The 27,924-nt window shown below is 36.0% G+C and overlaps 1 protein-coding gene across 1 annotated transcript; it reads left to right on the top strand.

Moving 5' to 3' along the window:
• Positions 1–26,010, top strand: NLN (neurolysin). The gene is made up of 12 exons (XM_050913026.1): positions 1–253; positions 2,752–2,900; positions 8,395–8,502; positions 10,005–10,107; positions 10,829–10,989; positions 12,411–12,546; positions 14,786–15,152; positions 16,537–16,738; positions 19,822–20,008; positions 21,334–21,462; positions 21,952–22,088; positions 25,491–26,010. The coding sequence occupies exons 1-12, from the start codon at positions 25–27 to the stop codon at positions 25,623–25,625; spliced, it is 2,043 nt and encodes a 680-aa protein (XP_050768983.1). The 5' UTR covers positions 1–24; the 3' UTR covers positions 25,626–26,010.
• The last annotated feature ends 1,914 nt before the right edge of the window (positions 26,011–27,924 follow it).

The raw sequence follows: 27,924 nt of genomic DNA, 5'->3' as shown, positions 1-27,924 counted from the left end.
GTTGAGCCACGGCTTGTGTTGAGAATGACATTAGGAGCAGAAATTACTAGCCAGCTCAAGGCTTCTTCATATGTAGCACCAGGCCGAAACGTTTTGAGATGGGACCTGTCACCAGAGCAAATTAGAACAAGAACAGAAGAACTAATCAGGAAGACAAAGCACGTATATGACAGTGTCGGGATGCTTGATATTGGAGAAATAACACATGAAAATACTGTACGGGCCTTGGCAGATATAGAAGTGGAATACGCAGGTTAGTGTACGTTTTCTGTGATTCTTTCCATAGGACATTCCATCTGCACATAAAGAAACATTGAGAAAAGATAGTTGTTGCTTAGAATTCTGATCCATGCTGGTCTTGTGCAGAATGTGTAGAGGCCTCTCAGGAGTCCTCTGGTCCTAATAATCTTTCAGGACCTCTCAGCAATATGTGACATGATCAGCTACAAAGTTCTGCTGCTTTATTCTAGAGCAAAAATAAGGATTAGGAAAAGTGTGCTGTTTATCTCTTTGACGCACCCAGAGAACTGCATTGGTCCCCTGTTTTCTTTTTGCGTGTGAAACTCCACACAGTTACATTTTCTTTTCCAACTGTGTACAACTGCTAGGGGACAATGTGCAACAGTGTAGACTGCAGCGTCTGTGGTGAGCATAGTACATTCAAACATGATAAGCAGTGTTTTTTTCAGACGCTGCAGAATCTGAGACAAGCAAGTCAAATGAACAACGGAAAGGTTGATAAGCTCCTAGTGGAGAAAATGTGATGGTTGAGAATGGGGGAATTTTTGAATGCTTTTTTGAAAGAAGACTGCTTTACTTGCTCACTTTTATATTATGGCCTGCAAGGCCTTGAAGAATCCAGGGAGAGGTGTTGGTCGTGCAGTCACATCTAGATTGTTCTGAATGAATTATCAAGACGTGACAATATATGGATGGAGTTTAGTGGTCAAACAGAGGTCATTCAGTTAATTTGTTAATAATTGGCAGTCAGAGGAGATGGGAAAAATAAAAATATGTCTTGGGTGGCTTTGTTTTGAAAAATCTCTCAGATGGTGGCTGCATGACTCTCAAAAAGTAGTCAGTGTAATAAAATGTCAAGTTCTCTTAAATCCTCTAAGAAAATCTGCAGTACCAACAGAAATGCTAAAAACAGCCACCTTGGCTTGGAGCAAAATATTTGCCTAGCAAAAAAAGAGCATCCTGCAGCTCAAATGATTGTACTGTAATATTAGTCTGGCTTTCACATTACTTACAATTACAATTTAGGCACATCCAGTGAATTGACTGGAATTGATGCTGGCAGAAAGACTGAGTAATCTTCGACCAAACAGCTTCCCGTCAGATTCAGTTTTAATTGTACCAATGTATTTGGTATAATTATTGTAAGCCTTTTCACCAAGGTATAAAACTCTCTGCTTTAAATTAAATTAGAAGGAAAATCTATATTTGATTCAGAAAATAGTGGCCATCAGGTTCTCAGCATAGCCACCAAGACTTGCATCTTCCAAGAAGTACTTTTTTTTTCTCTACATGCTATTGCAGTAGTGGGTCGTATTTAAGCTTTTAATGCTGATCTTCAAAGCTGTATGTGAAATTAGCATGACTTACCTGTGAAACAGCCCATGGCATAGATAAGGATGTATTACCACAGCAAGGCTTCCATTAGAACCTTGGATTTTTAAGGCTTGTGTGTCCCTTTCACACGTACGTGAAAGACCTACCCCCGTAACTGGAACTTATTATCTGAAAATACACAGATGACAGCAGGCCTTACATTTCACTTGGAAGCTGCCAAAACTCGCTTCATCATTTTGAAACATCTTGGCATGAGGACAGGAGGGGGGTGGGAAAAAGTTTCCTATGGACTTCAAGAAGAACCATATGCCCATGTTTGCATTCCAAAGGTTTCTGAAGGGCTGAGAGTATCTCAGGGTTTGATAAAACAACTTCAGATTACATAAAATTACAAAGCTTTAAATCATCCTGAAATGTTGTTACTCTAAAATGTGGTTTTGGGGAGGTGGAGGGGAGTGGAATTATAATTGGTTTTGAATTAAGTTAATTCAGCTGGTCATAACAATTCATTTCTCTTAGCATTTCTATTCAATGTCCGTATAAGATGCAATATTCCTTTAATAAGCAAGGATTTACTTAATCTCAAAAGTGTATTCTAAAAAAGTAGTATTACTCAGCTTCTGATCTCTGGAAGTTCAGAATACATAGACAGCATCTTCTGTGTTTGCCTTATTGTTTCTCCTTAAACACAGAAGAGAAGATGGGGATTTGACACTGTTCTCGTAACAATGTAAAAATAACTTCAGGACAGATGGGCCTGTTTGAAAGATTCAGAGCTTTTCACTTTAAATGCTAACATGGAAGCATCTGTGCCAGCTATGAAACAATGTCAGTCTTCGCTTACAAATGGTTCATCTTTCAAAAATCATGTATCATATTTATACACCTTTCAATCGATTTTGTAGAAGTAAGAAGATGAGATAATTAGCTTTGGGTAATAGATAGTTTTTGTACAATGTTTATTTGTTATAATGGTGTGTGGTTTTGTCCTTTCACCTATTCATTTTTACATTATCTGTAATCAATTTGTTTGCTTCAGGCCTGATCTGAAGTGTCAGATTGCTTTGGGTACTTGTTCCTTATGTCTTCTATAAATATCAGAAGGGGGGGAAGTTCCTTATTCTTAAAGCATTTCTAGCCTTCTATGTAAGTGTTCATTGCCTTTTATTTAAACAGTGGAAAGAAGCATGTTGGATTTTCCCCAGCATGTCTCACCTGACAAAGAGGTACGCTTAGCAAGTACAGAAGCTGACAAAAAGCTTTCTAATTTTGATGTGGAGATGAGCATGAGAGAAGATGTGTTTCAGAAGATTGTTTATTTGCAGGTAAATCCCAATGGTATCTGCATAACTTGTGGAAATGTAGATAAAATTCCAGCAGTGAAAAACTTTTCTCTAAAGAAGTTAGTATCCACAGCACTTTTCAAGATCTGCATCACTGTGTGTGTGTTTCCCCCGTGTCCATACCAGTCAAATCTTTCCAGTGGGACACAGCTATGCAAAAAGGCACAAAAACTTAAGCCAGTGTAACTTGGTGCTTCCGCTCTTTGCCTCTCATATCTAGGTGTGTGTATCCTTCTCTCTCCATTGCAATAGCTTTGACTTTTATCTAATCTTCCAATGAGCTGGTACAAGGAAGCTAAACTGGCAGAAGGAAACCCATCAGGAAAAATAAAAATTATTGTTTTCTGCTGGCTGAGCTCTCTGAACTGGTTTGCCCAGAGCATCACCAAGGGGGGAGGACGAAAAGAGGCAATACAGCAATGTATTTAGATTGGTTTATACTGCTTTTGAATTTGTGTCCAAAATTGTGCTTTATTGAAGTTGTCAAGAATTTTGAATTTTAAAGTTGAGTTTTAAGTTATGAAAGTTAATGAGACCATATAACTGGGAGTGACCGCCGAAATTACCTCTTTTGATCTGATAATTACAGACAGCTACGTTGTATACTCCTCATATGTTGCTTAAGCCTCAAAATAAAACTAAGTCAAAAGATACATTTAGTGTTGAACTAGTTTCTATCCCTTTTGTGTTTCTGTTTAGCTTCCCTTCTAATTGAGCAGCTGCAGGTATCTTGTATTCTTCATTTGTACTGTTTATTTTGTAGCTCAAACAGGAAGAACATTTGTTTTTGTTCAAATGCATCTAGTGATATTTGGTAATACTTTTCCAAAAGTGTAATTTAAAGATAATGCAAGGAAGCTATCTAATGTGAAAACTAAAATATATACATTTGCTTCAGATGTGAATCTTCCCTTTCAGCCCCACTGATTTTTAACCTTCTTGTGATGCTGATAATATATTGGAGCCCTATTTCTTGGAGTCATTGTTTGTGCTTTTTGCAGCATTGACTGGGAACCAGAATAATATTTGCAGCACCTTATTAAAGTGCCTTCCAATACCATTGTCTTCTGTTGCTGTGTTTTCCAGGCACATTTTCAAGTGTTCTCCTCTAGCTGAGTATTGTTTATGTTTTTGTGGAGGTATTTAATACACCCATTTTGAGGACCTTCTGTTGTGTGTTGGCAGATAGTGCCTTATGTTGATTTCTTTTTCCCCTCTGTGCCTTATGTTGATCTTTTTTTCCCCCCTGCTCTGTTGCTATTAATTAAATGGTTTGATATGTATTTATTATTTGCTGTGATTTTCCCCACCCTCCAGTATAGTATGCACAGATACATTTAGGGCTAATCTGCCATATCTGTGTATCCATCTATTTTTAATTTACAGGAATTTCTGATAGTAGCTAGTGAAAACTGATTGCTGTTATTCACTAGTATTACTTTCTTATAATCTTTTTTTTTTTGAAACTTTTTCATTTGGTGCTTTCCTACTTCATTTTCCTTTGCAGCAATACTTGGCTTTTGTAACAGTTACAATTGTTGCTTAAATCTCCATTTAATTTTTTTAGAGATGGCTTAACTGCAGCATGCAAGCATGTTTTAGTATTAGTTTTCCAGAGATGCAACCTCTGAGTGTATATCAACTTCATAATAACTATGAAAGTAGTAGCAGTTTTTGCTGTAGAACAGATGTGAAATTGCCAATAGTGACAGACTGATCAAATCTAGCTATTTCCAAATCACAAAGGTCTTGTTAATTTTTGCTAAATTTCTAATGTCTTCTCCTGTTAGAAGCTCTTAGTTGAAAAGTCAGGTTCCAGGAGCACATAAAAAAAAAGGACTTCCACAAACAGAAATGTTTTGCTGAAATAATTTTATCAGTTTAAATGAGCAAGTAAAACAGTTTGATTAAATCAGGTTTTTCATGGCCTCACTGAGGATTTAATAGTTGAAGTATATGAATTCAGTTTCGTGATCCTGCACAGAGGCCAGTTTAAAATGCAGTGAGGAGAATGACGGCCCTCACACTCCCATTTATTTATAGTACAGTCAGTCTGCTAAAAGATGCGTAAATCTGCTTGATCTCAGTGACATCCTGAATGTTTTTGCTCCCTTTAACGAGGACTAAACTTTTCTAAGTTAACAACTGTTTAGTATTCTTTCTAAATTCTGCTGTGTTTAAGAACTGTTGATGGTGGAAGATGTGTGAGGGTTTTGTATTTAATTAAAAAAAAAACCTGAAAATAATCTAGTCTCTTTCTTTTTTCCCACACATTAGGGGAAAAGATTCTTGCATAAATTGATGTTGTTGAATATGCTCTGGATCTTGTTCTTTAGAAAACGTTTAGTTTGGGGTCTGAAACTTGGAATAAAGGTGAATTTGGTAGTGAAACTATAATTTTAAATTTTATTACTCTTAACATCTGCACATGTTGGCTAGCAGAGGCATGCTTAAGAATGTTGCCAATGTTCTCCACCCACACGCCCGCAGGAAACTCAGCCTGATGTAAACAGCTGCTGCAGTTTTTGTTCATGATATTCTAAGTAGGTTTTATTTTTTATTCTGCCTGAAGATTTCTTCAGGGAATAAGGTAGCATGGTTGTCCAAAACAAGTATGAAATGGTATATAAAATCATCACCCGTGACCGTTCTAAAACTTCTGGAAAGTTCCAAAATTTCATATTTGAAATTAGCACTTCTGTTGTGGAAATTGTTCATCAAAGAAACACAGGATGACATAGACCATCCTGACCAGACTGAAGTTCGGAGATGACCACAGAGCACCCTTGGTTCCTGTGCCTGTGAGAGTTTATATGCTTGCTTATCCTTAAGGGCCTGACAGGTCTTTTTGAATGTGTATCATCCTTATCTTAAGCATGTCTGGGATGCAGATAAACGTCACAAAGGCTAATATCAAGACTAGAAGCTATTTAACATCGATTTCTTTTGAAGTGTATGGAGAGATGTAAAGTCATCAAGAGAAGGATGAAGAACACTGACTTAGTTTTGTCCTCCTTTTTCCCAAAAGAGTCTTTCTCTTTCTTAGCTTTAGAAGGAGCCAATATTCACTGGCTTTAAGGGCTTAAAATTAGTGTTTGTGAATTCCCTTTTTCTGCCTAAAATCTTTGCTGAGTTTGGGCCCAGGAGATTTTCAGAAGCATGACAGTTCCATATGCCCAATGGAGGGGCTGGGAGCTCTCTCACAATGCCTAAATAACTCAGTGAGACTTTTCACAATCCTCTGTGCTTAACTGTTACAGTAATAAAAGCAGTGTCTTTTTATAGAGATTAGAGTACTCCATTTTTTTCTCAGCTTTTCTATTTCTGAGCCTTGCAGCACAGTTAGCACAATATAAGTGTTAACGTAGTGACAGTATCTGCATTTTTCACCTCTATCATTTTGAAGTCATGCTTTTTCTATCACACTAGTCTTAGGTCAGAAAAAAGAACCCTGGAATTGTGGGTTGTCTAGTGGAAAAACAGTATGTGAAAATTCTGATTGTTACAAATATTTTTGTACTCAGTATCACAGCATCAACACTCCTAGATGTAGTGCTTGGTAGCATAAAGATCTTCATGAAGCTGCAGAATTTCGGGGAGTATTCTTTGCCAGAAGCACAGCAGGAAGCCCAAGTGTCGCAAGGAGTAGGGTAATAGCATTCTTTTTGTCTGTGTGTTGGGAAATATTCTGTGTGGCTTGCCTTACGCATTTATCACAAATGAGGATGGAGATGTGAGATTTGACTTGGAGAAGACGGAGGGCATGATTTTGTTCACTTACTTTCCTCCCAAAAGGAGATTTCCACCATTTACATCCTTTTATTTAAAAACAAAAACAAACAAACAAAAAAGCAACAGCCAAGTGCTGCAAAAAAATTGTAGGCATGGTGAAGGGTACCCCATGCAATCGCATGGCTCAGTCATCACTGACTTTAGCTGTGTGACCTGTAGTAGTTAGATCATCCTTTCATGAGTCTATGGATTATTTTAAAAATTAGCTGTAAACAGATAATATTAAAAAGAAAAAATATTCATCATTCATCATATGACAGTATTGGTAAACTTAAGTTAAATCTGCCTGTTGCTTTAGAAAAGTTAGTTATCACAAAGTGAAGTGATTGTGATTTTTTTCACTGGACTTAGAAATTCTTGCATATAGACTATTGGTATATGCATAAGAGTTTTAGGCACAGTTGTACTAATGCGTAGCAGTCCTGCTGTAGCATCATGCTACTGGGACTTGTGACTCTCTGCAGAGTAAAAACAAAGCTAAAGCATTCTAAGCTCTTTCATGGTTCTAAAAACCCATTTCCACTGATTTTTGAATCCTATATGCAGGGCACTGGTGGGAGTAGACATTGTTTATGTGGTGTTGTGTGAATTATTTTTAAATGACAGTTGGGAAAATATCTGTTTCAGAGTTTTTATTCTTATTTATTTTCTCTTGGAATACAACTAGGTTCCTGTCTCTTTCTTTTTCTGTTTAAGGAAGAGAGGTGATTTGCACTGGCAGGTCATTAGTTGACAGATGTACACAGTTGTGTAACTCTTTCATAAAATTTGCATGTTTCAACGTCCTTACTTTTCAGAAGTGCTAGTCAAGAATTAATTGTACGTAGGTAAGCTGATGACAGGGTTGTTAAGACAAGTCAGAGCTAATTCCAACAGCTTCATATCTGAAGGTGAACTTAAATAGAATATGTCCATTTTAACAAGGACTATAAGTTAATACCTTTTTTAAAAATGTTCACTTTTAGATGAGGGAAGATAAAATTAGAATGTGTACAGCATTATTTTCAATTTAGGACAAAATGGCAGGTTTCTGAATTAAACAGTTATGCTGTAGTCAGTTTGAAGGAAGACCCTCACAGGACTGATCCATGTTCTGTTACAACCAGTATCTTCTCTCTTAATGTTGGTTGCTTTAGGAAATGACCATTCAAGAATCTTTGTAATGGCATAACCAGACATAGAAATACTGTTTTATTTGTTGTCACTGATTGATTTGCTCTGAAAGAGAAGATGTATATGATCAAATTTTATGCCATCTGATAACCTTCAGTGACACATCTAATCTTTTGGTGGTTTTTTTAATGCCTCTAAGTTTTAAGGTACAGTGTTACCTTATAGCACTGATTTTCTTCAAGTACGTATAAAAAAGCTAGCTCTACAGAAAAAGCTTAGAAAAAGCAGAAAGTGCACTGTATTATAAACTAAAAGGGCTTCCTATTATGACAGCATGTAGATATGCTGAGATACTTGGTAAAAGAAAATTATTTTAATATCATGCTACATCAATATAAGAATACTATTGTATAAGGTAGCTGTTTTTGGAAAGTCCTTCACACTAAAATCCAGGATGTTCCTTTTTTACTATGGTGGTGTTCTAAAGAACAACTGTGTTTAGACCCTTCTAGTGCTTGGTATGTTTCTTACACCATGTTGTACATTCAATTATTCTATACTGTCATTTCAGCAAACCTGCGATGTTGAAAACGTAAAGCCTGAAACAAAGCGATATTTAGAGAAATCTGTTCAAGTGGGAAAAAGAAACGGACTTCATCTTCCTAAAGAACTGCAGAATGTAAATATGGACTATTAGTTTATAAAGCAAAGGTGACAAACTGTTGAAGGGATGAAATTATGATTGTATAGCTGTACTAAGCATATATTTGAACTTTGTGCTTTTGGACCTGCCTAATTACTGCTCTACTCTTAACTGTTCTTTAATCCTTTCCAGATCAATCCTTTAAACTTCAATCACCTTAAGGTTTTTAAATTAATCTGTTAGACACCCATGGTACTCAGTGGATAGAGGTGGTATGCATCACCTCTCTTAGCATTCCAGAGTAAAAGAAACCTATCTGGAAGAGTTTTGTTATATATTCTGATTACAGAGAATGCCTAAATTAGATAGATTCCTAGCCAAGAGACCACTCAAAAATGTTATTTGTGAGTCCAGGCTTCAGAAGTATGTATAATTGTTACAAAGACACAGCTATTTTAATTTCAGTTATTAACCAATGTTGTAAAATGTGTCCAAGATTTTAGCATTTTGACTGAAAAACACTTGAGGTAGCTTAAAGGGAGCACAAGCTGCGCTGAGAATTTTGGCTCCATTAGGGGAGGATTTACTCAAGCATATAAAAGCACTTGTCACTTCTGAAAATCATGAAGTAAAAATGTCAGCATCTGAGATGCTGACATAATTCTGTTTAAATTCTGAGTGATATTGTATAACAATCTTGATTTATGACTCTTGAATAGACTTTACCCTTTGTAGAAAATAATCATTCTTCATCCACATCCTTCAGTTAGTGGGAAGTTTCATGTGTGTTTGCATTGCTCAAGGGCAACTGATGCCTCTAAAGGAATTTTGAAATACTTTATAAGGAGACAGTAGTTGAATTACATGTAAGTAAAAACTTGACTAATGATAGTCTCTGCCAAGTTTTGTATTCGGTGTGTATTCTTCTACTGGTAACTACTGTGTTTATGTGAACTTGACAGTAAGGGGCATGCTATGAGATATATTAGAAAATGTTTCAGATGGGTGAATATCAGGATTTTAAAAAAGGTTTTGGAATGGTCTTGTCTTGTGTGGATATTGTCTTCTTTTTGTCATACCTGTACAATTCCAAAAGAGTGTTTTTCAATAAGTTGCATGCATTTTTACTCCCTTGATTCTCATTGATTTTAGTGGATATTTTTACACTTAAAATAGTAATTTAGGATTTTCAAATAAAAGAAAATAATGGAATGTTAGCACATAATGCTGTTCAGAGAACGTGTTTATGTGTTTAGTCCCCTCTAAGTTGAGAACACATTTGAAATGTTGTCAGAGCGATAGCTCCGACCCAGGGTTCATTGGCAACAATATTGCTCAGGACCAAAAGAAAGATAAAAGGGAGGCTGAGAGAGAGTGAAGTATGACGCTGCCTGCAGCGTGTTACTTGCTCAATGCTGGTATTCACTGTTGGCTAGTAGAGCCTAGCTGGAAAAAGTGAAATACTATTCATGTGGAGGATAGGAGTTACCAAGTTTGATTTTTGTTTTTCCACTAAGTTCAGTTTATACCCAATACAGGAAATAAAGACAATGAAGAAAAAATTGAGTGAGCTGTGTATAGACTTTAACAAAAACCTGAATGAGGAAAACACATTTCTTGTATTTTCTAAGGAAGAACTTGGTGAGTAGTATGCTTGCTCTTTCCGTTTCTTCAACCTTCCAGTTTTACTGGAGTAATTGTTTTTGGCCCAGTGAATGATGGTTAGATCAATGGAAATGTCACATCTTCTCTGTTTCCTTTTTAATCCTTCCCCAAAGTCACTTTAGAATTACCCTATGCAGGTGTTTACGATCTCTTCATAAATTTGTCCTTCCTGAAGTGTTTACCTTGCATCAAGTTAGCATACCTGTCCTACTTTTTTTTTCATAACTTTACTCTTCTCTGCTTCTTTTCTCAATTCTCCACCATCAGGCAATCCCCTGTGTATTATATTCATTGCAATTATTGGAAAAACTTTTCTGTTCTGCAATATATTTTAGCTACTTCAATCATTTAAACTGACCTAGAGATTTCATGTGACAGAGAATTTGGGGATTTATCATCTGAAGGACATGGCATAAAATGTGCTTTAATAACACCAGAGATTTTTTTATGTCATATTCAGTTTTTATCTGGTAGCCTTGCATGTATTTCTCTCTTACTCACAAGTGTTTCCAATTTTTATTTTGCTTGGTTGTGATTTGAAAAAGTTTTAGCAAATAGTTGTAAAAAGAGGGGTTATATTTCTGTGGAGATTTCTGATATCAAATTAGATTGCAGCAAAGGAAATGCAACAATCTCACAAAAAGAAAAGGGAGTAGGTAATTCTGGTAAACATTGTTTATTAAATTGTGTTCTACAGAAGGCCTTCCTGATGACTTTATTAAGAGTTTAGAGAAGACTGAGGAAGACAAATATAAAATTACGTTAAAGTATCCCCACTATTTTCCTGTCATGAAGAAGTGCTGCATTTCAGAAACCAGGAGAAAAATGGAATCTGCCTTTAACTCGAGATGCAAAGAGGTATGTTGTATATTGACTGTTCTACAGGGTCATTACAGAGTTGAAAAATGGAGCTAGACGTTCAAATGTTAGATTTGAGTTGTATATATTGTTTAGTACTATGAAATAAAAACTTACCAGTGTGATCTTTAACAGTTCCTTGCTCCAGTTTATTCTGACATCTAAACACCTTAGAAGTTGATGATCTGCCTGTGTGTGTACATATCTTAAAGTTTCAGTGGTGCTGTAAATAGAAGCAGGATTTTGATCTCTTGCCAAATTTCCCTACAGTGTTCTGCAGCTGCTTACTGGCACTTTCCTCCCAGAGAAGGACGTCTGATTGTAGCTTCTGTAGTACTTTGGGATTCTTCAGAATGAGAGGAGTTATTTAAGCACACGTTTTAATTATGAAATACAGGTGATTAAATGTAAAATTAATGCATTGCATATTGATGCGAATTTTAATTAGATGTTAAAAAACCCCTAATTTTTATAAAAGATTAATTTAATTATCTGAAAAATAGCTGGAAACATGCCTTATAAAAAGAAGAAATAATTTCACAAATAATTTATTTGATACTGATGAGACCAGGCACCTAGACAGGTACAAAAATAATGAAAAGGATAGAGAGGATAGAAGATTCAGGCAATTGTACCAACCATTCATTAGAGAACAATGGCAGAGATGAGCTTTTGTACTTGAAGTGCTGGGAAATGTGAAGAGTACAAGATAAGATAAAATGGCACCAAGAACTGAACACTGCAAGTCAGCACACTTAAAGGGATTTGCTGTTAAACCTGTGGGACAATGTTCGAACCTGGTGCTTGAGAAGAAGGTTTTTCCCAGAGAAATCTTACTTTTCCAGAACCGTAGGTTAACACAGTTACATTTTCAGCTTCTCAAGGGTACTTTGCCACATTTAGGTCAGGGCCTGGGGTTTTTGTGTTTCAGATCTCTTTCTCTGACTGCTCTTGTCAGAGTGGCAAAAGACAGAAATTTGCAAACAAGCTTTGAATGTTGGCACAATGGCTTTGCAGTCTGTCTTCACCACTAACAAGCAATTAAGCCTGCTGTCAGCCATTTCCCTGTTATCTTTCAGATTTAAATGATTGATAAAGAAAATAAACTCCTTGCAACAGTCAAAGATTTGTTATTATCCTAAAAGGAAATGGTGTATCTTTTGATTAATTAAAACAGATAAATTATAATAGGGAGAATAATGACTTGGATTGACTAAAAAACTAGCTACCTGCAATCAAATGCTGTGAGAAAAAGATTACAAGATTCTAGCTAAACTTACATTATTCTGTATTTATATTTTGAAGTGTTTCATTTTAATTTTTTATTATTTCTCGTGATTACAGATATTATTCAGATAAGTGTTTCAATAAAATGCATTTTCTGGTTTCACTTTACAAATTTTGCCTCCTTTCTTTTTCAGGAGAACACAAAAATTCTTCAGCAATTGCTTCCAATAAGGGCAAAAGTAGCAGAGCTTCTTGGTTATAATACACATGCCAACTTTGTCCTGGAGGTAAACACTGCAAAGAGCACAGATAATGTAACAGCCTTCCTAGGTTTGTTCTTATTTATAAACATTACTTTTATATTTGGTGTGGCAACACAACTCCTCAGCCAAGATAAATTTGAATACGTAATTGTGTCACAGTGTCCATCATGTTTAGATAGAAAAGGAACTCTCTGTTGCCTCTGTTCTGGCATATATTTCTTTTAGACCATAGCTATGCAAATGCAAGTGCTCCAAAACAGGGAAGCACAAGACAAAAATCTGAAAATAACTGCTTTGTGACAGCCAATGTAGGCAAGCAGTTATGTCTTTCTCTGCCCCAAAATGCAGTTATCCTAATTTAGAACCAGAATAACATTTGCAGCCTAAGCAATTTTATCAGTTCAAGAGGCTACATCACAGTTGCAGCTTTTCATTCCCTTAGGTTAGCTGCAATTTTTTGTGCGTCTGTAGCCATAGTGTCTTTTTCTGATACAACTGCATTAAGTATAATGAAAGATTACAGTATGTGATGATGCAACTTCCATGAGCTGAATTAAAAAATTAAATCTGGAATGATAGATTAAATCTGGGATTCAAAAGCCCTCTAATGGAATTCAATCTGAAAACAGAGAGCTCTTGAAAATTTTCAACTGAACAGTTCACAAATTTATAGTCATCCTATTGACTTCAGTGGGCCCGCTCTTGTGCATAGAGTTAACCTATACTTTCTGGAATTATGTAGTTCCACAGACTAGTATGTGTTCCTTTATTAATGTGTCCTAACACCACTTACGATTGTATGTTGATATATTGTATAAATAAACCCCCCCAAATAATTTAGTCCAGCAACAAAGTCTGTTTGGTGGTATTGGGTTTTTTGTGTTTATACATCAATGAAGAGGTTCAAATGTGCCTCTTCCTTCACCTGTAATTCTGTCACATTTCTCCTGTTATGGTGTGAGCTCAGCTCCATATTTGGCCATACCAATTATCCATGTATTTGTCAATGAACTTACACTTAATTTTGATTTATGATTAAATGTTGGAATTACCTGATTTTTTAAAATGTACTTAAAGTAGTTTGGGCTCTTTTCTATCCATTATATTTTTGTAATTCTAAATGGGCTTATATAATACTGTGTTTTTTCATTTGTTTTGAAGCTGACACACCTCATAATTTAGCAGTTATTGTTGTGACTAACTTTTTATAGTATGAGATCATATACTTTTCATAAGTATCATGTTTCATGGTGATTCTTGTAGAGGGAGAATGTTCATCAAATTAATTGTCAGCTTTAATTTAGTTCTTTTCTTATATCCTCAGCTATAAGCATGACAGTATGATTTGCTCTGCTTTGTTCATATATATTCATATTTTAAATCAATGTACATAAGCCGATCTTCTGGCTAGGGAGAAAAGCATTCTGTCCTATGACATATTCTGAATTTAGCATAATACGATCTGCAAACAGTATCTCAGTCATATAAATGCATATAGTGCCTTACAGCCTGCCTAGAAACAGGAGCGGCAATTGCTAAATTTTACACTCTAGATAACAATAGTGAACATTAACCGGAAATCTTAAGGAAGAAAAAAGTGTCTGGTAGTCCAGAAATACTTACAAGAGAATAAGTACGGTATGTGCTTTATGGGATTTTCAGTAAGCTTAAATATTTTCTATTGAATATATTGGATTCATAGTGCTATGACCATTTCTTGTCAAGAAAAGCTATATATTGGAAAAAATGGATATCATAGAGATCAATATCCAGTGGCTTTGGTAGTCTAGAAGCTAGCCATCGTATAGGCAAGAACTCTTTAGTCTCTTGTTCTTTTGCAGGACTTTAGCTAGAAGTAGGTCATAATCTGTTTTGAAAAGTCTTGGAAGAAAAAGTAGTGTTTGAATTTTGTGTTGCGCTTCCAGTAAGTAATAGTAGTTGTGGTCTTCAGCTGTTTCTGCAGAAACATATCAAGAGAACTGAGATTACATGAGGTAAAATTAAAGGCTTCAAGCAAAAGTGTCTAGTGTTACTTTCAATTTCTGATGTCTTTGAAAAAGTCTAAATTTACCAAAACCCTTCACAGTACTGCTAGGCCTATGTAGACTCCTGTATTATTTATAGCATGCCAGCAATTAAAACTCATTAAGACAAGAAAGCAGACAGTTTGCTTGCTGTTAGTCAACAAGTGGAAAACTCTAACATCCACTCTTGGGGCATGTGCTTAAAGTTATGAGTGTATTTTATAGGAATATACATTACAGTAAGGAATGCAGAAGTTGATTCCAAGGCAATCTTTGTTTCAGATGATTTGAGTAAGAAGCTAAAGCCATTGGTTGAGGAAGAAAGAGAATTCATTCTAGATTTGAAGAAAAAGGAGTGTGAAGAAAGAAACTTTGATTATGATGGAAGAATCAATGCATGGGATCTTCATTATTATATGAACAAAACAGAAGAGCTGAAGTACTCCATAGATCAAGAAAAGCTGAGGGAATACTTCCCAATTGAGGCTGTTACAGAAGGCTTACTGAATATTTACCAGAAGCTGCTGGGACTTGTATTTGAGCAAGTAGAAGGTGCTCATGTTTGGCACGACAGCGTTACTCTTTATACAGTAAAGGATAATTCAACAGGAGAAATGTTAGGGCAGTTCTATTTGGACCTTTACCCCAGGTAATTATGACTTAGTGTTTTACTTATGTGTTTAAAATGGAATTGGTCTTGGTGGGTTGCTGGTGTGGTTGAAATTAAATGCATTTGGAAGTAAATATTTGTCCCACTGACAAGACTATTACTGTGTTCGTGCAGTTGTCCTCTGGACTGTTTTCAGATTGTTTACACTTTTTCTTTTTTTTGCAGTACTACTGCATTTCTTGCTTATATTCAGTTTATGAAGCATTACTACTTTGTTCATGTTCTGTAGTATTTCTGTCCAGTGAGTGATCCATAATTTTTTGTCTCTATGAACTTTTCTCCTTCCTGTGATGCTATGTTTTACTTTTCATTTATATTGAACTGTTACTCCAGTCTGTTCAGATCAATTATGTTCCTATCTGCCAAGTGTTCCTAGTTTCTCCCAGTTCCTCTTTACACTTTATATGTGTATTTTGTACCCTGTTGTCCAGACTGCTAAAGAAAGCATCAAATAGATCAGGACCAAGAATAGATTCCTGTTGAGCACACCTTGAAATGTACTTCCGGGCTGATCTCTGTAGCTTTCTAGCTCTCTTCGTAGCTATTCAAAGCATCATCTGTGTTCTGTCAGAGCTTAGGAGACTAGACTGATTTGACAGGATTTATTCTTACCTAGTCCTTTTTGACTGTTTCTCACTGTTTCGTTTTGGGTTTGGTTTTTTAATTCTTTAGCAATTTATAAATTGGCTGATAAGCTTTTTTAATATAAATTGATTTAAGGATTCTCTGGGTTAAGAAAATTAGGTTAGTCAATACAATAGGACATAAATTGTTCTTTTTAAGATAGACACATGTTATTTCCTTCACCTGTTTGCCTGCTCCCCCCTTTCTGCATATCATGTGAATTGCTGAAGCTATTTGTTAGTAAGACTTTTCTGACTTAACTACCCAGTTAACTACTCAGGTTTAGGGCAAAAATTTCGAAGTCATTTTTCTTTAAACTTTTGGATCACACTGCAAATGCAGAAAATGCAGAGACAAAACTGTATTCTTTTGTCTCCTGTAATGAAAGAAAAAATACTGCTTCAGAGGACGGAACCTAGTCCTTCCTGTTACAGTAGCAGTTTAAAATAGAATTAACATCTAAAGTATTATACTTTCAGTATTTGAGTAAAAATCAGATTCTTGTAAATGCTGCTGTGAATCTTAAACTGATGCGATTTGAGTACTGGGTTTTATTCCCCTTATGCTCTTAACAGGATCTTAAACTTAGTGAGTCTTAGAAGTCATGAAAAGATATAATTTCTTTGTGTAAAGCTTTAAAGAGACACTGACTGATTGTCCTTGTTCTTGAATAGTCTTCACCATTCTGGTGAGCAGGTTTGTGGTTTGAAGATAGTGTCTGATATATTTTCTTATACAGAGAGGGAAAGTATGGGCATGCAGCATGCTTTGGTCTCCAACCCGGCTGTCTTCTCTCTGATGGCAGCAGAATGATGTCTGTAGCTGCTCTGGTAACCAACTTCACAAAACCAGCATCAGATCGCCCATCATTGCTGCGACATGATGAAGTAAAGACTTACTTCCATGAGTTTGGTCATGTAATGCATCAGATATGTGCACAGGTTAGTGATGTTTCAATTCCAGTGTAAGACTTACTTCTTTCTGCACTGTCTCAAAGCAAGATAAAAGATGGTTTTTAATATTTTGATGGTTTTTAATTTTAGTAAAGTACATACGCAGTTTTTTGGTTATTTTTCAAAGTGGCAGGTTGGGGTTTTTTTTTGGTTTTGGTTTTTATTTAAAACTACGGCAATGAATACACCTTCTTATGGAAACCATTTTCATAGGAACATATACTTTTGCATTTGCACCATGCAGGTACCTGTGATGAGTGAGTAGATCCATGCGTAAGGAAAAGAAGGTGCTCAGTGGTGGCTTGTGTTACAGCTGTCAGAGGGCTTTTCATTACTTCTAGTAGCATGCTAGATATTAGAAGCAAAAAAAGGTTGCTGTACCTAGGAATGCAAATGATTTGTGAGTCCAGATGACCTCCAGCATTTTGGCATTTAGTACTGTTGGGAACTATCACTCTTGACATCAAAAGCATGAAACAGGTCTTGCCTGAGCTATTGGATTTTCTGCTCTCCTATCTGACAGTCAGGGTTCTCACAGTGACCAGAAAGAACTGAAGCTAGTCTGCAGATTTTGCATCAAGATGTCAATAAAGTTGTAAAATTGCTGGTTTCATTTTTACTTACATGTAAAATTGATTCTGCCAGATGATAAATTTATGATTGGCCTAATGAAAATTTTATGTTTCAGAGACAAGTCTCAGTGTTCACTCACCAAAAAATTCGCATAATTATCTACAAATCCAGACTTTGTGCGGCACTGCTTTCATCTTTATGCACAAGTAACAAATAATAAAATCAGAGAAATATGACACACATTAGATTTTAATTCTTGACCTTGGTCCTAAAGACTAGGACTGCAGAATAAAGAAACAAAGTCATAGAAGTCCATATATTAAATCCAGGATTAAACAAATGACGTTCAAGCAAACTTCAGAACAAGTAGCTAGACTGGCTTAGATATTATTGCATCATGTTGAAGGTAAAAATATAATGATTATTTGATCATCTTCACCCTAGTTCAGGTGTTTCTGAGCTCAAAAATTGAGAAATAAAACCTGTTCTTTCTTTTAAACTACCGAGAAGGTGTTTATAAATGAGACACATTCAGCATTGGTACAAAACTGACCACAACTTTTTAATAACCAATGAGGATGTGCCTGGGTGTTGCAGAGCCCCTTCTGGGCAGCCCAAGCCAACAATTCCAATACATATGTATTTCACTTGCTGTGGAATTGCACACAGGTCAGGGAGGCCTGCTTTCTAGTTGTCTCTCCCACTGCTGAGGTGGTTTCTATGTGCATAGCTACCATGCTTGCTGCTGTTGTATTTTATGCAAATTGTTATTTGCACACCTGCAAATAACTTCCTAGTCCCACATAAGAACATCCTGTCCTCTGGGATTTGTGTGTGCAAAGCACTATCTCGTTTCATATAATTTGTTTAAGCACATTAAAACTTGACATTTAAAGGGTATGCGGGGATCAGACTGGGTGGGAATCTGTGAGCTGCTGGTAAAGGTCAGCTTTTGGAGACTGATGCTCCTAAAGTACTGCATGTCTGCTAGAAAGTGAGATATCAGAGTAGGGAGGGGATCTGTTTATGCTGTTAGGGAAGGAGAGCTATTGAAGTACCTTGAACCAAATGTCTTAATATTTTGTGTTAGCGTGGTGCACTTATGTATGGGTAAATGAAGATATTGGGAGGCCAACAAAGTCTTGCACTCCTCTTGCCGGTTGCTCTAGCCACTTCTGTCACCATTTCTTCCCAGCTGATGCTTCCTAGCTTTTCTTCGTAGCTGTTATTCAGCAAGTACAGTAAGAAGGGCCAGCCTGTTACAACTATGGATTTGAGTAACCCACAAGTGTAAATAAGGCAAATGTTTTTCTCTTTTTCTACTGTTCTTCTGAAGACATGAGAGGAAGATATATGCATGTGACATAGCTGTAAGTTCAATGTTATGTCCTATATTATACATCCTTTTTTTTGGTAACCCTGCAAGAAAGTAAGTTCAAAAGCTAGTATTACTGTGGGCATCTATTCCCCGATGGAGGATGGAACCTAAGAATATCTGCAGCTCTTAGAGAGGGTGTTGGGGAAACTGAGAATTTTCTTTTTCTTTTAGCACTTGAAATGTTTTGTTAGAATGTTGCTGAGAAGGGAAGAAAAATAAAATTGGGTTGGCAAGAGGAGGTAGGCTTATTATAGGACAAGTACGGAGTGAGACCAAATAATTTCTTTTGGCATTTGAACAACTGTCTTTCAAAAGTGACTGTTTCTTTTTAGAAATATTTGTGGCTCGGAATGTATTTTAATGAAGATTTTTAACAGTACAAAACTTTTCTTCAAAATTAGTATCTGGGGGGGCTTTTTAAACATGAAGTGATTGACGATGCTAAAGTAAAAAATAAAAAGCTCTAATGTGCTTGGCTTTCAGAAGGAAGATTCTTCTATCAGTGATTGAGTGTCAAATTTGGAGACCTTTCATGGATAAAGTTGCTAGGATTCATTTATTTCAGGCCATGTGTTACTGGCTCAAAAAATTGTGCTATATGTTAACCATATGCCTTATGAATGAAGACAGTGAAGACAAAGCTTAATAGGATAAGTTGGTCGAGTAAAATCTTTGAATCAGTGTGGTACACTGTAATACAATAAACTATTTTATAAGTGTATAAGTGGAGTTTATTATTTTACTTTGCCGTAATATAACAAAATTTTATAACCATTTACAAATTATATCATCGTTGTAAGAGAGCACAGAAACATTTGTATTGCTGTCATAACCTAAAAGGTAAAAATCGATAATATTAAGAAAACTGAAGTACTGTTTTACACCAGTAGAGAATGCAGTAAATAACTACTGAGTAATCTGTTTTGTTACTTGGTAATTGTCTTACATCTGAATTTTTGCCCTCCTTTCGTTAAAATTCATTTTTTTATTATCATTATTGACCTGTTCACATAAGTCCTTTTGCTGTGATTAACACTGAAATTTTGGCATCTGAAAGTTTATGTTCTGCTAGAAATCCTGGCTTCTGTTTTCATTTAATGCAACGTCTTTTCCTTTTTAGACTGATTTTGCTAGGTTTAGTGGAACTAATGTGGAAACAGACTTTGTAGAGGTACCTTCACAAATGTTTGAGAACTGGGTGTGGGAAAAAGAACCACTACAGCAAATGTCAAGACATTATAAAGATGAGAGCCATGTTGGAGACACTCTCCTTGAGAAACTTGCTGCCTCTAGACTGGCTAATACAGGTATCTCTCTGCCCTTTCTCTCCACAGGATATGTATAAAAATATATAACTTAAAAAAGTGGTGGGAAACATTAAAAACAAACATAACAAGCCCATTACATTTCTTCTGTGTGTACACTTATCACTGTCTTTCTGGGTTTATTTACATGGGTACCACCATTAATAAAGGCTATGATGACATATACCACTATTTGCAGGAACAGTAGCAGCTCTGATTTTCCAGGCTACCCACAGGACTAAAATACCTTTGCATTCCTCTCCATGTGACTTTTTAACCTACCAACTTTGTTCATTTAAAGTTGGGGGCAGAGGGGAAGGTCCTGGGTTTTCTGTTGTTTTTTTCTGGTAGCCCAGGGCAGGTACTGTGCATGGATACAATATCAGATTTTCTACATGTATCGTCTACATTTGATTTGCACATGACACTTGACAGACATGAAAGTTGTTTGCAAATTTACTGAACATACATAGCATATCCCAGACAGAAGTGTTGTAGCCCTGCATTGCTCAAACAGCCTCTTAACTTCTCAATCCAGAACCTTAAGTCCATGTTCTCTACCTTCCCAGCAGATAAACTGCCTTCCCAAACTAAGGTGCCAATTCTCTTCTCGTTCTGCGTCTTGTACTACCTTACATGTATCTCCAAACCGAGATTGTAATCTCATGTCATTTCCTATCATGTCATTCTTATTCTGTCACTGTCACCCCTCTGTTCCTGTAATCAGGACTGCCCCAATATCATAGTCTTACCCATTTATGGTACAATTTGTCATTAAGCCACTGATGTTTATTTCATACTGCTTCCATATCCTGAACAAGAAGTCCTTGTCCTTCTGGCTTGTACAGACACTGTAGCTACATAAGCATTTTGTCTGAGTAAAGGTTCATATCTTGTAGCTTCTTCAAAAAAGCCTACGGCAGCTGTAGCAGCAGTTCTGGCTGGTCTTTGAAGTATCTTAGGGTAGATATACTTACTACCATCTGTGCGAGCTCTGAATGAAATGGTGTACTGGAAGTTAAGACAGCTGAAAACATAATTTAAAATACTGAAATTTGCTTTTAAAATATCTGCTTTATTTTGGTTTTGATCTGTGAGGAAAATAACATTTGAAAAGATGGAGCTTATAATGACAATTCCTTTATGAAAAATATGCCTCTCAACTTTTTGTAACTGAAGCAATTCACATGAAAATGATGTAACTCCAGGTTTTTTCCGTGGTTAAAATTCTAATAATTTAGGATGCATGTTGAGATCTTCAAATGAAAGGTGCTAAAGAAACTCCAGCTACTTTGATGATAGTTAATTAAATGTTCTTACCCAATTAGGCCTATTAACCCTCCGTCAGATTGTTTTGAGCAAAGTTGACCAGGCACTGCATACAAAGCCATCTGTTGACCCAGCAGATGAATATGCTAAATACTGTATGGAGATTCTAGGAATTCCTGCCACCCCAGGTATGTCGATAGGAAGCTTTTATACAGCATGTCCAAACAGTTTGATTAAACATGCCTTTCTTTCCCAGTAATGCTTGGCATACAAAAAAACCAGAGTTGTTGTTTATAAAAGAATCTACTTCATGAAACTGAAATAATTACTTTGAAACTTGGGGTGATCTTAATGATCTCTTCTGAGGAAGATTAAGGTAAATATAAAACTTAACCTTTTGCAGTTTATATTTTAGAGTAACATGATGTGACAACATCTGAAGTGGTATTCACGTCTGTGTTGGATGTGCAACTAGCCCAAAATGGGAATTTGAGTTTCCTTTGTAGTCAACAGAATACGGCCAATACTTTGAGGCATACTCAGACCCTTTATGTTAGAAGTTTCAAAGTAGTTGATATAAATTCCTTATTAATTTATTCCTAAAGTTGAAGTACTGTATACATCAAAGAAATAACTGTATTTGATTTAAATAAATTAATGTTAATCTAATTTTCAAGGAACAAACATGCCAGCTACTTTTGGACATCTGGCAGGTGGTTATGATGGTCAGTACTATGGATACTTGTGGAGTGAAGTGTTTTCCATGGACATTTTTTATAGCTGCTTTAAGCAAGAAGGAATAATGAATCCAAAGGTAGGTGATGGATACTTTTTACTAAAGACTTTTGTTGCACTTTGTCTCTGAAACCACATTTATTGCAATCATGATCCATAGGTATAATATCTCAAGTACTTCTTCTGTACCTGTCAAGTTCAGATCAACAAAAAAAAGGGTGTATAAGTAACTTAATTACTTTAGAAAGTAATCTTAAAATTTCCAAGAGCACTTGGATTTTAATACAATTCTTACATAGTCATATATTTCATATTATATTATGACACTTTTAAGACACTGTGTTGCATTGACTGATGCCTTCCTCTTTAATTTTAGGCTGAAAAAACATATTGCTCCATTGCAAGAGCAGATGCGTAGTCTTCTGCTGTGAAAGCTGTGTGATAATGGTGCTCTGTTTCCATTAATAGTACCTCAAGTGTATGGTACTTTTATGTAGTTATTATTTAGAAAACTGGGTTTATTTTGAGCTTTCTTTTTCACAGCACAGCATAACTCGCAAATTTTTTCCTCTTTAGTTTTTCTCCCAAGTGGCTTTTGAAGTTCAAATCACTGACAGGTTCTGGACTTACTGGGCTTTTTTCCCCTTGTGTAATTATCCAGCCTTTTCTGCCTCCAATAGAAAGAAAAGATAGTTAGTGATGTAGTTAGTGGTCCTGCCAATTCTGGCAACCTTTTTTATTTTTCGGATATTATAGTATTAGACTTGTGAGTTGAGATGCGGCAGTTCTATCATGGGAAAGACCTTTGGTTTTCCTGATAGTGTCCTCTGTCTTCTGGATTCAGCAGGCAGCACTAGTTCTTCCCTTCAGTAAATGTATACAAGAGAGAAGTAGAGGAGAGAGTAGAAAGTGCTTGACTTTCCTGTTCCTCACCTGGAATTTGCCTTCATTCCTCCCTTTCCTTATCACAGCAACCAGAACTTCTAGAACTGTCCCTCCCTCTAGAGGGTGGAGAAAGTAAACAAGATTAGACTTTCACCTGGACAAAGAGAGGAGTCCAAAGAGGAGATGGGGTAGGGGCTAGAAAACTGAGGCAGTGGTTGGACCAATAAAATCCAAAAGGGGTTTTATGAAGAAAAGCAGCAAACTGAATAGTTTGAGAGGAGAGGTGATGAAACGTTTGGAGGTCAAGATTGATTTTGAAGTGCTAGGGATTCATGACAGGTACATGTGAGAATAAACACACCTGCTTATTCACTGGGAATGTTGTCACTCGTAAATAGGAGCAGGAGAGAAGAAATGGCAAGTTAAATGAGAGAATAAAACAACTTTTTAATAAAATGCAGTTCATATGGATCTTAAAAATGGCATTTGGGGAGGGGTCACACTTGTTGGGGGTTTTTTACTGTTAGCAGTTGGAAGAGATGGATAAGGGTGCTGATGCCAGACTTGTGGGACTTTGTGTCAGTTCTCTGTTCTGACACATGCACACCCCTCCAGTGTCATCACAGACTTTTTCTCTGTTAGCTTTACTCCCTACTCTCAAAACTCTTTTCTGAGTGATTGTATAGTAAAACCCCTAAGCTATAGTTTGCCAGAATTGGTCTGACCTTTACTTCTACTGAGGGATGAAAGTGCCTTTTATTCTGTTATTTTTGTGGGGATTTTTGTTTTCTTTGTATGTGAATGGGAGGCTTTGAGAATAAATTAATTATGCTAGGAGTGAATATTTGCTATGGTTCAGCTAAAAGGCAACTAGTGCCTCTTGTAATGTGAAGCCTGCTATTCAGGCTAAGAAGTGAAGAAGAAACATGATTATTTGTGTGTGTGTGTGTGTCACTCTCTAGCATATGTGTGCGCACACACACTTTGCCTGAATGCTGATATAACTTCAGGGGTAACTCTGTGGAGATTTTCCCTCCCTCTTCAGAATAATGCTATCTTCTCAAATTGGTTCTCTTTCAACTTGTTTTCCTTATTTGCGTTCCATGTAAGTGTAATAAAGTTCCACAGGATGGGACAAACAGTCTTTTATAAACAAATACTAGATACCAGTATGATTTTTATAGTTACTCATATTTCATTATATCTAGATTTAGACTAGTCTTCAGAACAGCAGGAAGGGAAAATGGTTATGGTATTAGGACTAGGGCTTTTAGAAATTTGGCTTACCTCTTCCTGTTAGAATAAAACCTCTCTTCCTGTTTTGAGCAAGTTATAGACACTAGTTTCAGAGACTGTATCTATAAAAATTCTTCAGCAAACTCTTAACTCTAACTTCATTGGTTGTCACACTCCTCAATTCTTGCACATTATCTGAAATAACCTCTGGTCTCCCTAGAACTGAGCAATGTGGTAGCTCTGGAGAGACAACAGCAAAGACTCAAGTCTACTCAAATAACACTTTTAAACTACAAGGAACAATATCTTCATTTGCTGCTGATGTTCAGGAAACTAATGCAAATAGTAAAGTATAAGCAATGCTTCAGTGAATTTTTTTTTTGCATTTTGGTTTTTTCCAGCTGTAATTCAGACAGTGCGATTGGTAATGCAGTTAAGTCATGGAAGTCCATCAGTTAAAAGACTTATGCATGTTTTTGCAGTACAGCTGTCAGGAAGCGGTGTGGTCCTGTAATCTCATAGCTTTGACGTGTGGGGGGAGTATATATGTGTATATACAGTGACTAAAAGGAAGAACATTGTTTTCTTCAATATCAGAAGCATCTGGGACGTCTGCATGCAAAATAATATTTTCTCATTGATAGTCATGTCTCAGAAGCCAAAAATTCTCCAGATATGTTCTTTAAAATATGACCTCTTGTTAAGAAAGTCCTCATTACTTACTGTTGTCTCAGAAGCTTGATTCATTCTTTTTAAAGGAATCCATTCTTTCTGAAGTAATAAAGTTTCTTCCTGAAAATAAAACCCGAGTTAAGTCTCCATTACTTTAAGATACTTTAATAGGGGAGTTAGATGTGTTTGTATATATTATGTATACTACTATGTATATGTGTATATGTGCCATGTCATTCCTCAATGCTATATCTATTTCTCAACTGTCATCTCTGTTCTCCAAACAGAGATTAAAGAAAGCAAAATCATCAATTAAGAGAGAATGGATGTTAGGTTCCCTTTTCCTGCCAGTCAGTCACGGGGATAATCCATCACTGAAGACTGTGTGGAGATTGTGCGTGTGTTATGCTTTATAGAATGTCCTCCAGACAAGTTGTGATTGTAGCTTCGAAAACAATATAAAACGACAAGAAAAATGATTTCTTCAAGAATAAGTTAAATTTCTGCTCTCTTGAGTTCTTCCAGTAGATCTAAATTGTACTTGTGGTGTATCCTGATCTGGTATTAAGAAAATATGGAAGGAGGGAAGGTGTTTAATCATGAGTAGATTTTTAAATACACAACAAATACAGAAAAGAAGCTATTCGCAAGATAAGAAATAGTGACATTCTGCTTTACCTTTTATCAGGCTGGGATGAAATACAGAAACCTGATTTTGAAACCTGGAGGATCTTTGGATGGGATGGATATGCTACAAAATTTCTTGGAGCGTAAACCAAGCCAGAGAGCTTTCCTATTGAGTAAGGGATTATGTGTTCAGTAAAATTATGGTTCCTTTGTAATGGCATATAAGTATGGAATGAGCTGGAAATGTCAGTGTAATTCACATCTTAACTATGTATCACTCTAGGAAAATTGGGTCATTTTTTGATGATTTTTTAAATTATATAAATAAAAATGTGATTTTTTAAAAAATGTATAGAACTACAAAATTCACATCAGGGAAAAAATTCTGAGAGGTGCAGAAGCTAAGGAATTTGGATGGTAATTTTTTTTAATTGTTATGAAATAATACTAATCCGTATGAGGAGTTGATGCCATGTTTCTCTCTTAATAGATGCATTTAAACTATGTCTTGTGAATGAATTTTAAAACTGGAGGGGAAAAAAGGGACACTACCAGCAATAAAAGAAACAGATTCATTCTTATTCTGTATTCTTCTATTGTATTGATGGCTCACCAGTGTCTTTGATGGAGAGGAAGTGTATTTGATTTCATCATGGTTTGGGTTCAGTCTAGCTTCCTTACAAATTTCAAGACTGAGAACCTGCCACAGGCAGCTTTACAGCAGGGATACTTGTGTGATGCTTTTAGACTTCGTTCTGATGCGTGTTAAATTCATTTATAAACTTATACAGTATAACTAAAAAGAAAAAAAAACCCTACCATTTGGGCTACCATTTTCTTTCCTTCATTGAGGAAAACCAGCCAAAATCTATGACCTTGGCAGTTCTTCCACCACTTTTTCTTTTTTGTTGATGATCACAAATCCGGTGTTTGTTTTCCAAATTATATCAACACCAGCAGTGAAAAGTTATACTTGAGCAATTATAATGGTTTCAGTTGGTTTCTGAAGTATTTTGAGATACATATAAGGAAGGAAGGGAAGAAGATATCCTCCATGGGAATGGTAAAAGTCAATCCAAGATTTTCCTGTTTCCTTCCAGTGTGGCATGCAGAGGTGCTACAAAAAAAGCTTCATAGATTTAATGATTTCAGCTGTGGGAGTGTGAAAGTAATTGAGGAATTATTTTGCAGTTTTTCTGCAAGATCAGGAAAAATGAGTCTTACAAGCCAACTCTACACCACCCAAATAAAACTGCTAATCCAAGTGCACTTTTCTTGTCTTTAGATATCATACGTTACTTTGGTTTTGGTATTACAACACATATATGAACAAACTTTAATTTTGGTTACTAGCTAATATATTTTAGACATTTGAACCATAGCTGTAAACATGGTTGGTATTTTTATTTGTTTGATCAACCACAAAGTAAGAAAATGTGCCTGGTCAACTCAAAAGACCTCCTCTTTTTCTAGCAAAAGAAAACTGAAAGCATTCACTTCGGGTCAAAGCTGTGTTTCAGGGGGAAAAAAACCATAATTGTGAATGTTCAGTTGAAACTTTATTTCTGTGTGTTTTTCTTTTAAAGCATTTAAACTGGGGAAAAAAAGGAGCTTAATTGGTTTCTGAAATGGAAAATTCGACAGGACTTATTTTTGAACCACACTAGTTATGGATGTGAGGAAACATAAATATTTGTAGCCAAAACATATTAACTATGTAGTCTTACCAGATGACATAATTAAGTCAATTCTAACTCTCATAGTCAGTTACAGTTTTAGACCCCAGTTCTAGTGGGTCATGAAAAGGCAATACGTGAAAATCACATATATGAGAACATCTTGAACTGTATTCAGAACAGCTATAAAGGAAAGCTGAGGAAACTGATGGATGCAAGATTATCCTAAAACCTATGAATTTTGCCTAGATTAATTTCCCTTACATTCTGACTGGATTTGGAAGTATTTTGCTTTCTCTTTAAATGTGTTTAAATTCTTGTGATCCTATCTTATCAAAGGTTTTTTCCTTTCACACTGTAATGATAGCTCTGATGAACTAAAATGTTGTAAAAAATATACTAAGTGATACTTTCCGAAAGTGAATCTGCCAAATCTAAGCAATGGAACCTTTATTAAGAAGCAAAATGCAGTTTTTATTTTACAGCTGGTAGGCAAATTTCCACATGAGGGAGACCTTTCTCTGCATAAACCAGCAATCTCAGATCAAGGTAGATAATTGCAAATGTAGTAATTATAAATGAAAATATGTGATGATAAAAAGTTATGTGATGATTTAAAAGTTAGGTTTAGGACAGTACTGATGCTAATAATGATAATTTAATTGACTTGTTTATTTTCCTGTTCTTTAGAATATGTGTGTTATACAATATATAGTAACTAAGATACTGAAGTGCAGCAGAATGTCTGCTCTTACATGTATGTGAAAATGCCTACATGATTGTACAGTTATGTTAGCATCAGCTGGATATCCACGTGTG

The sequence above is a fragment of the Gymnogyps californianus genome, chromosome Z (genome assembly GCF_018139145.2).
Source record: "Gymnogyps californianus isolate 813 chromosome Z, ASM1813914v2, whole genome shotgun sequence".
NCBI classification, from domain to species: domain Eukaryota; kingdom Metazoa; phylum Chordata; class Aves; order Accipitriformes; family Cathartidae; genus Gymnogyps; species Gymnogyps californianus.
This window is presented reverse-complemented; position numbering and strand designations above follow the sequence as displayed.

Coding starts and splice junctions, on each gene's coding strand:
- NLN (XM_050913026.1), top strand. CDS start 25: ATGACATTAGGAGCAGAAATTACTAGCCAGCTCAAGGCTTCTTCATAT. Junction 16,739..19,821: donor TGCATCAGATATGTGCACAG/GTTAGTGATGTT, acceptor TTTCCTTTTTAG/ACTGATTTTGCTAGGTTTAG. Junction 21,463..21,951: donor AGGAATTCCTGCCACCCCAG/GTATGTCGATAG, acceptor CTAATTTTCAAG/GAACAAACATGCCAGCTACT.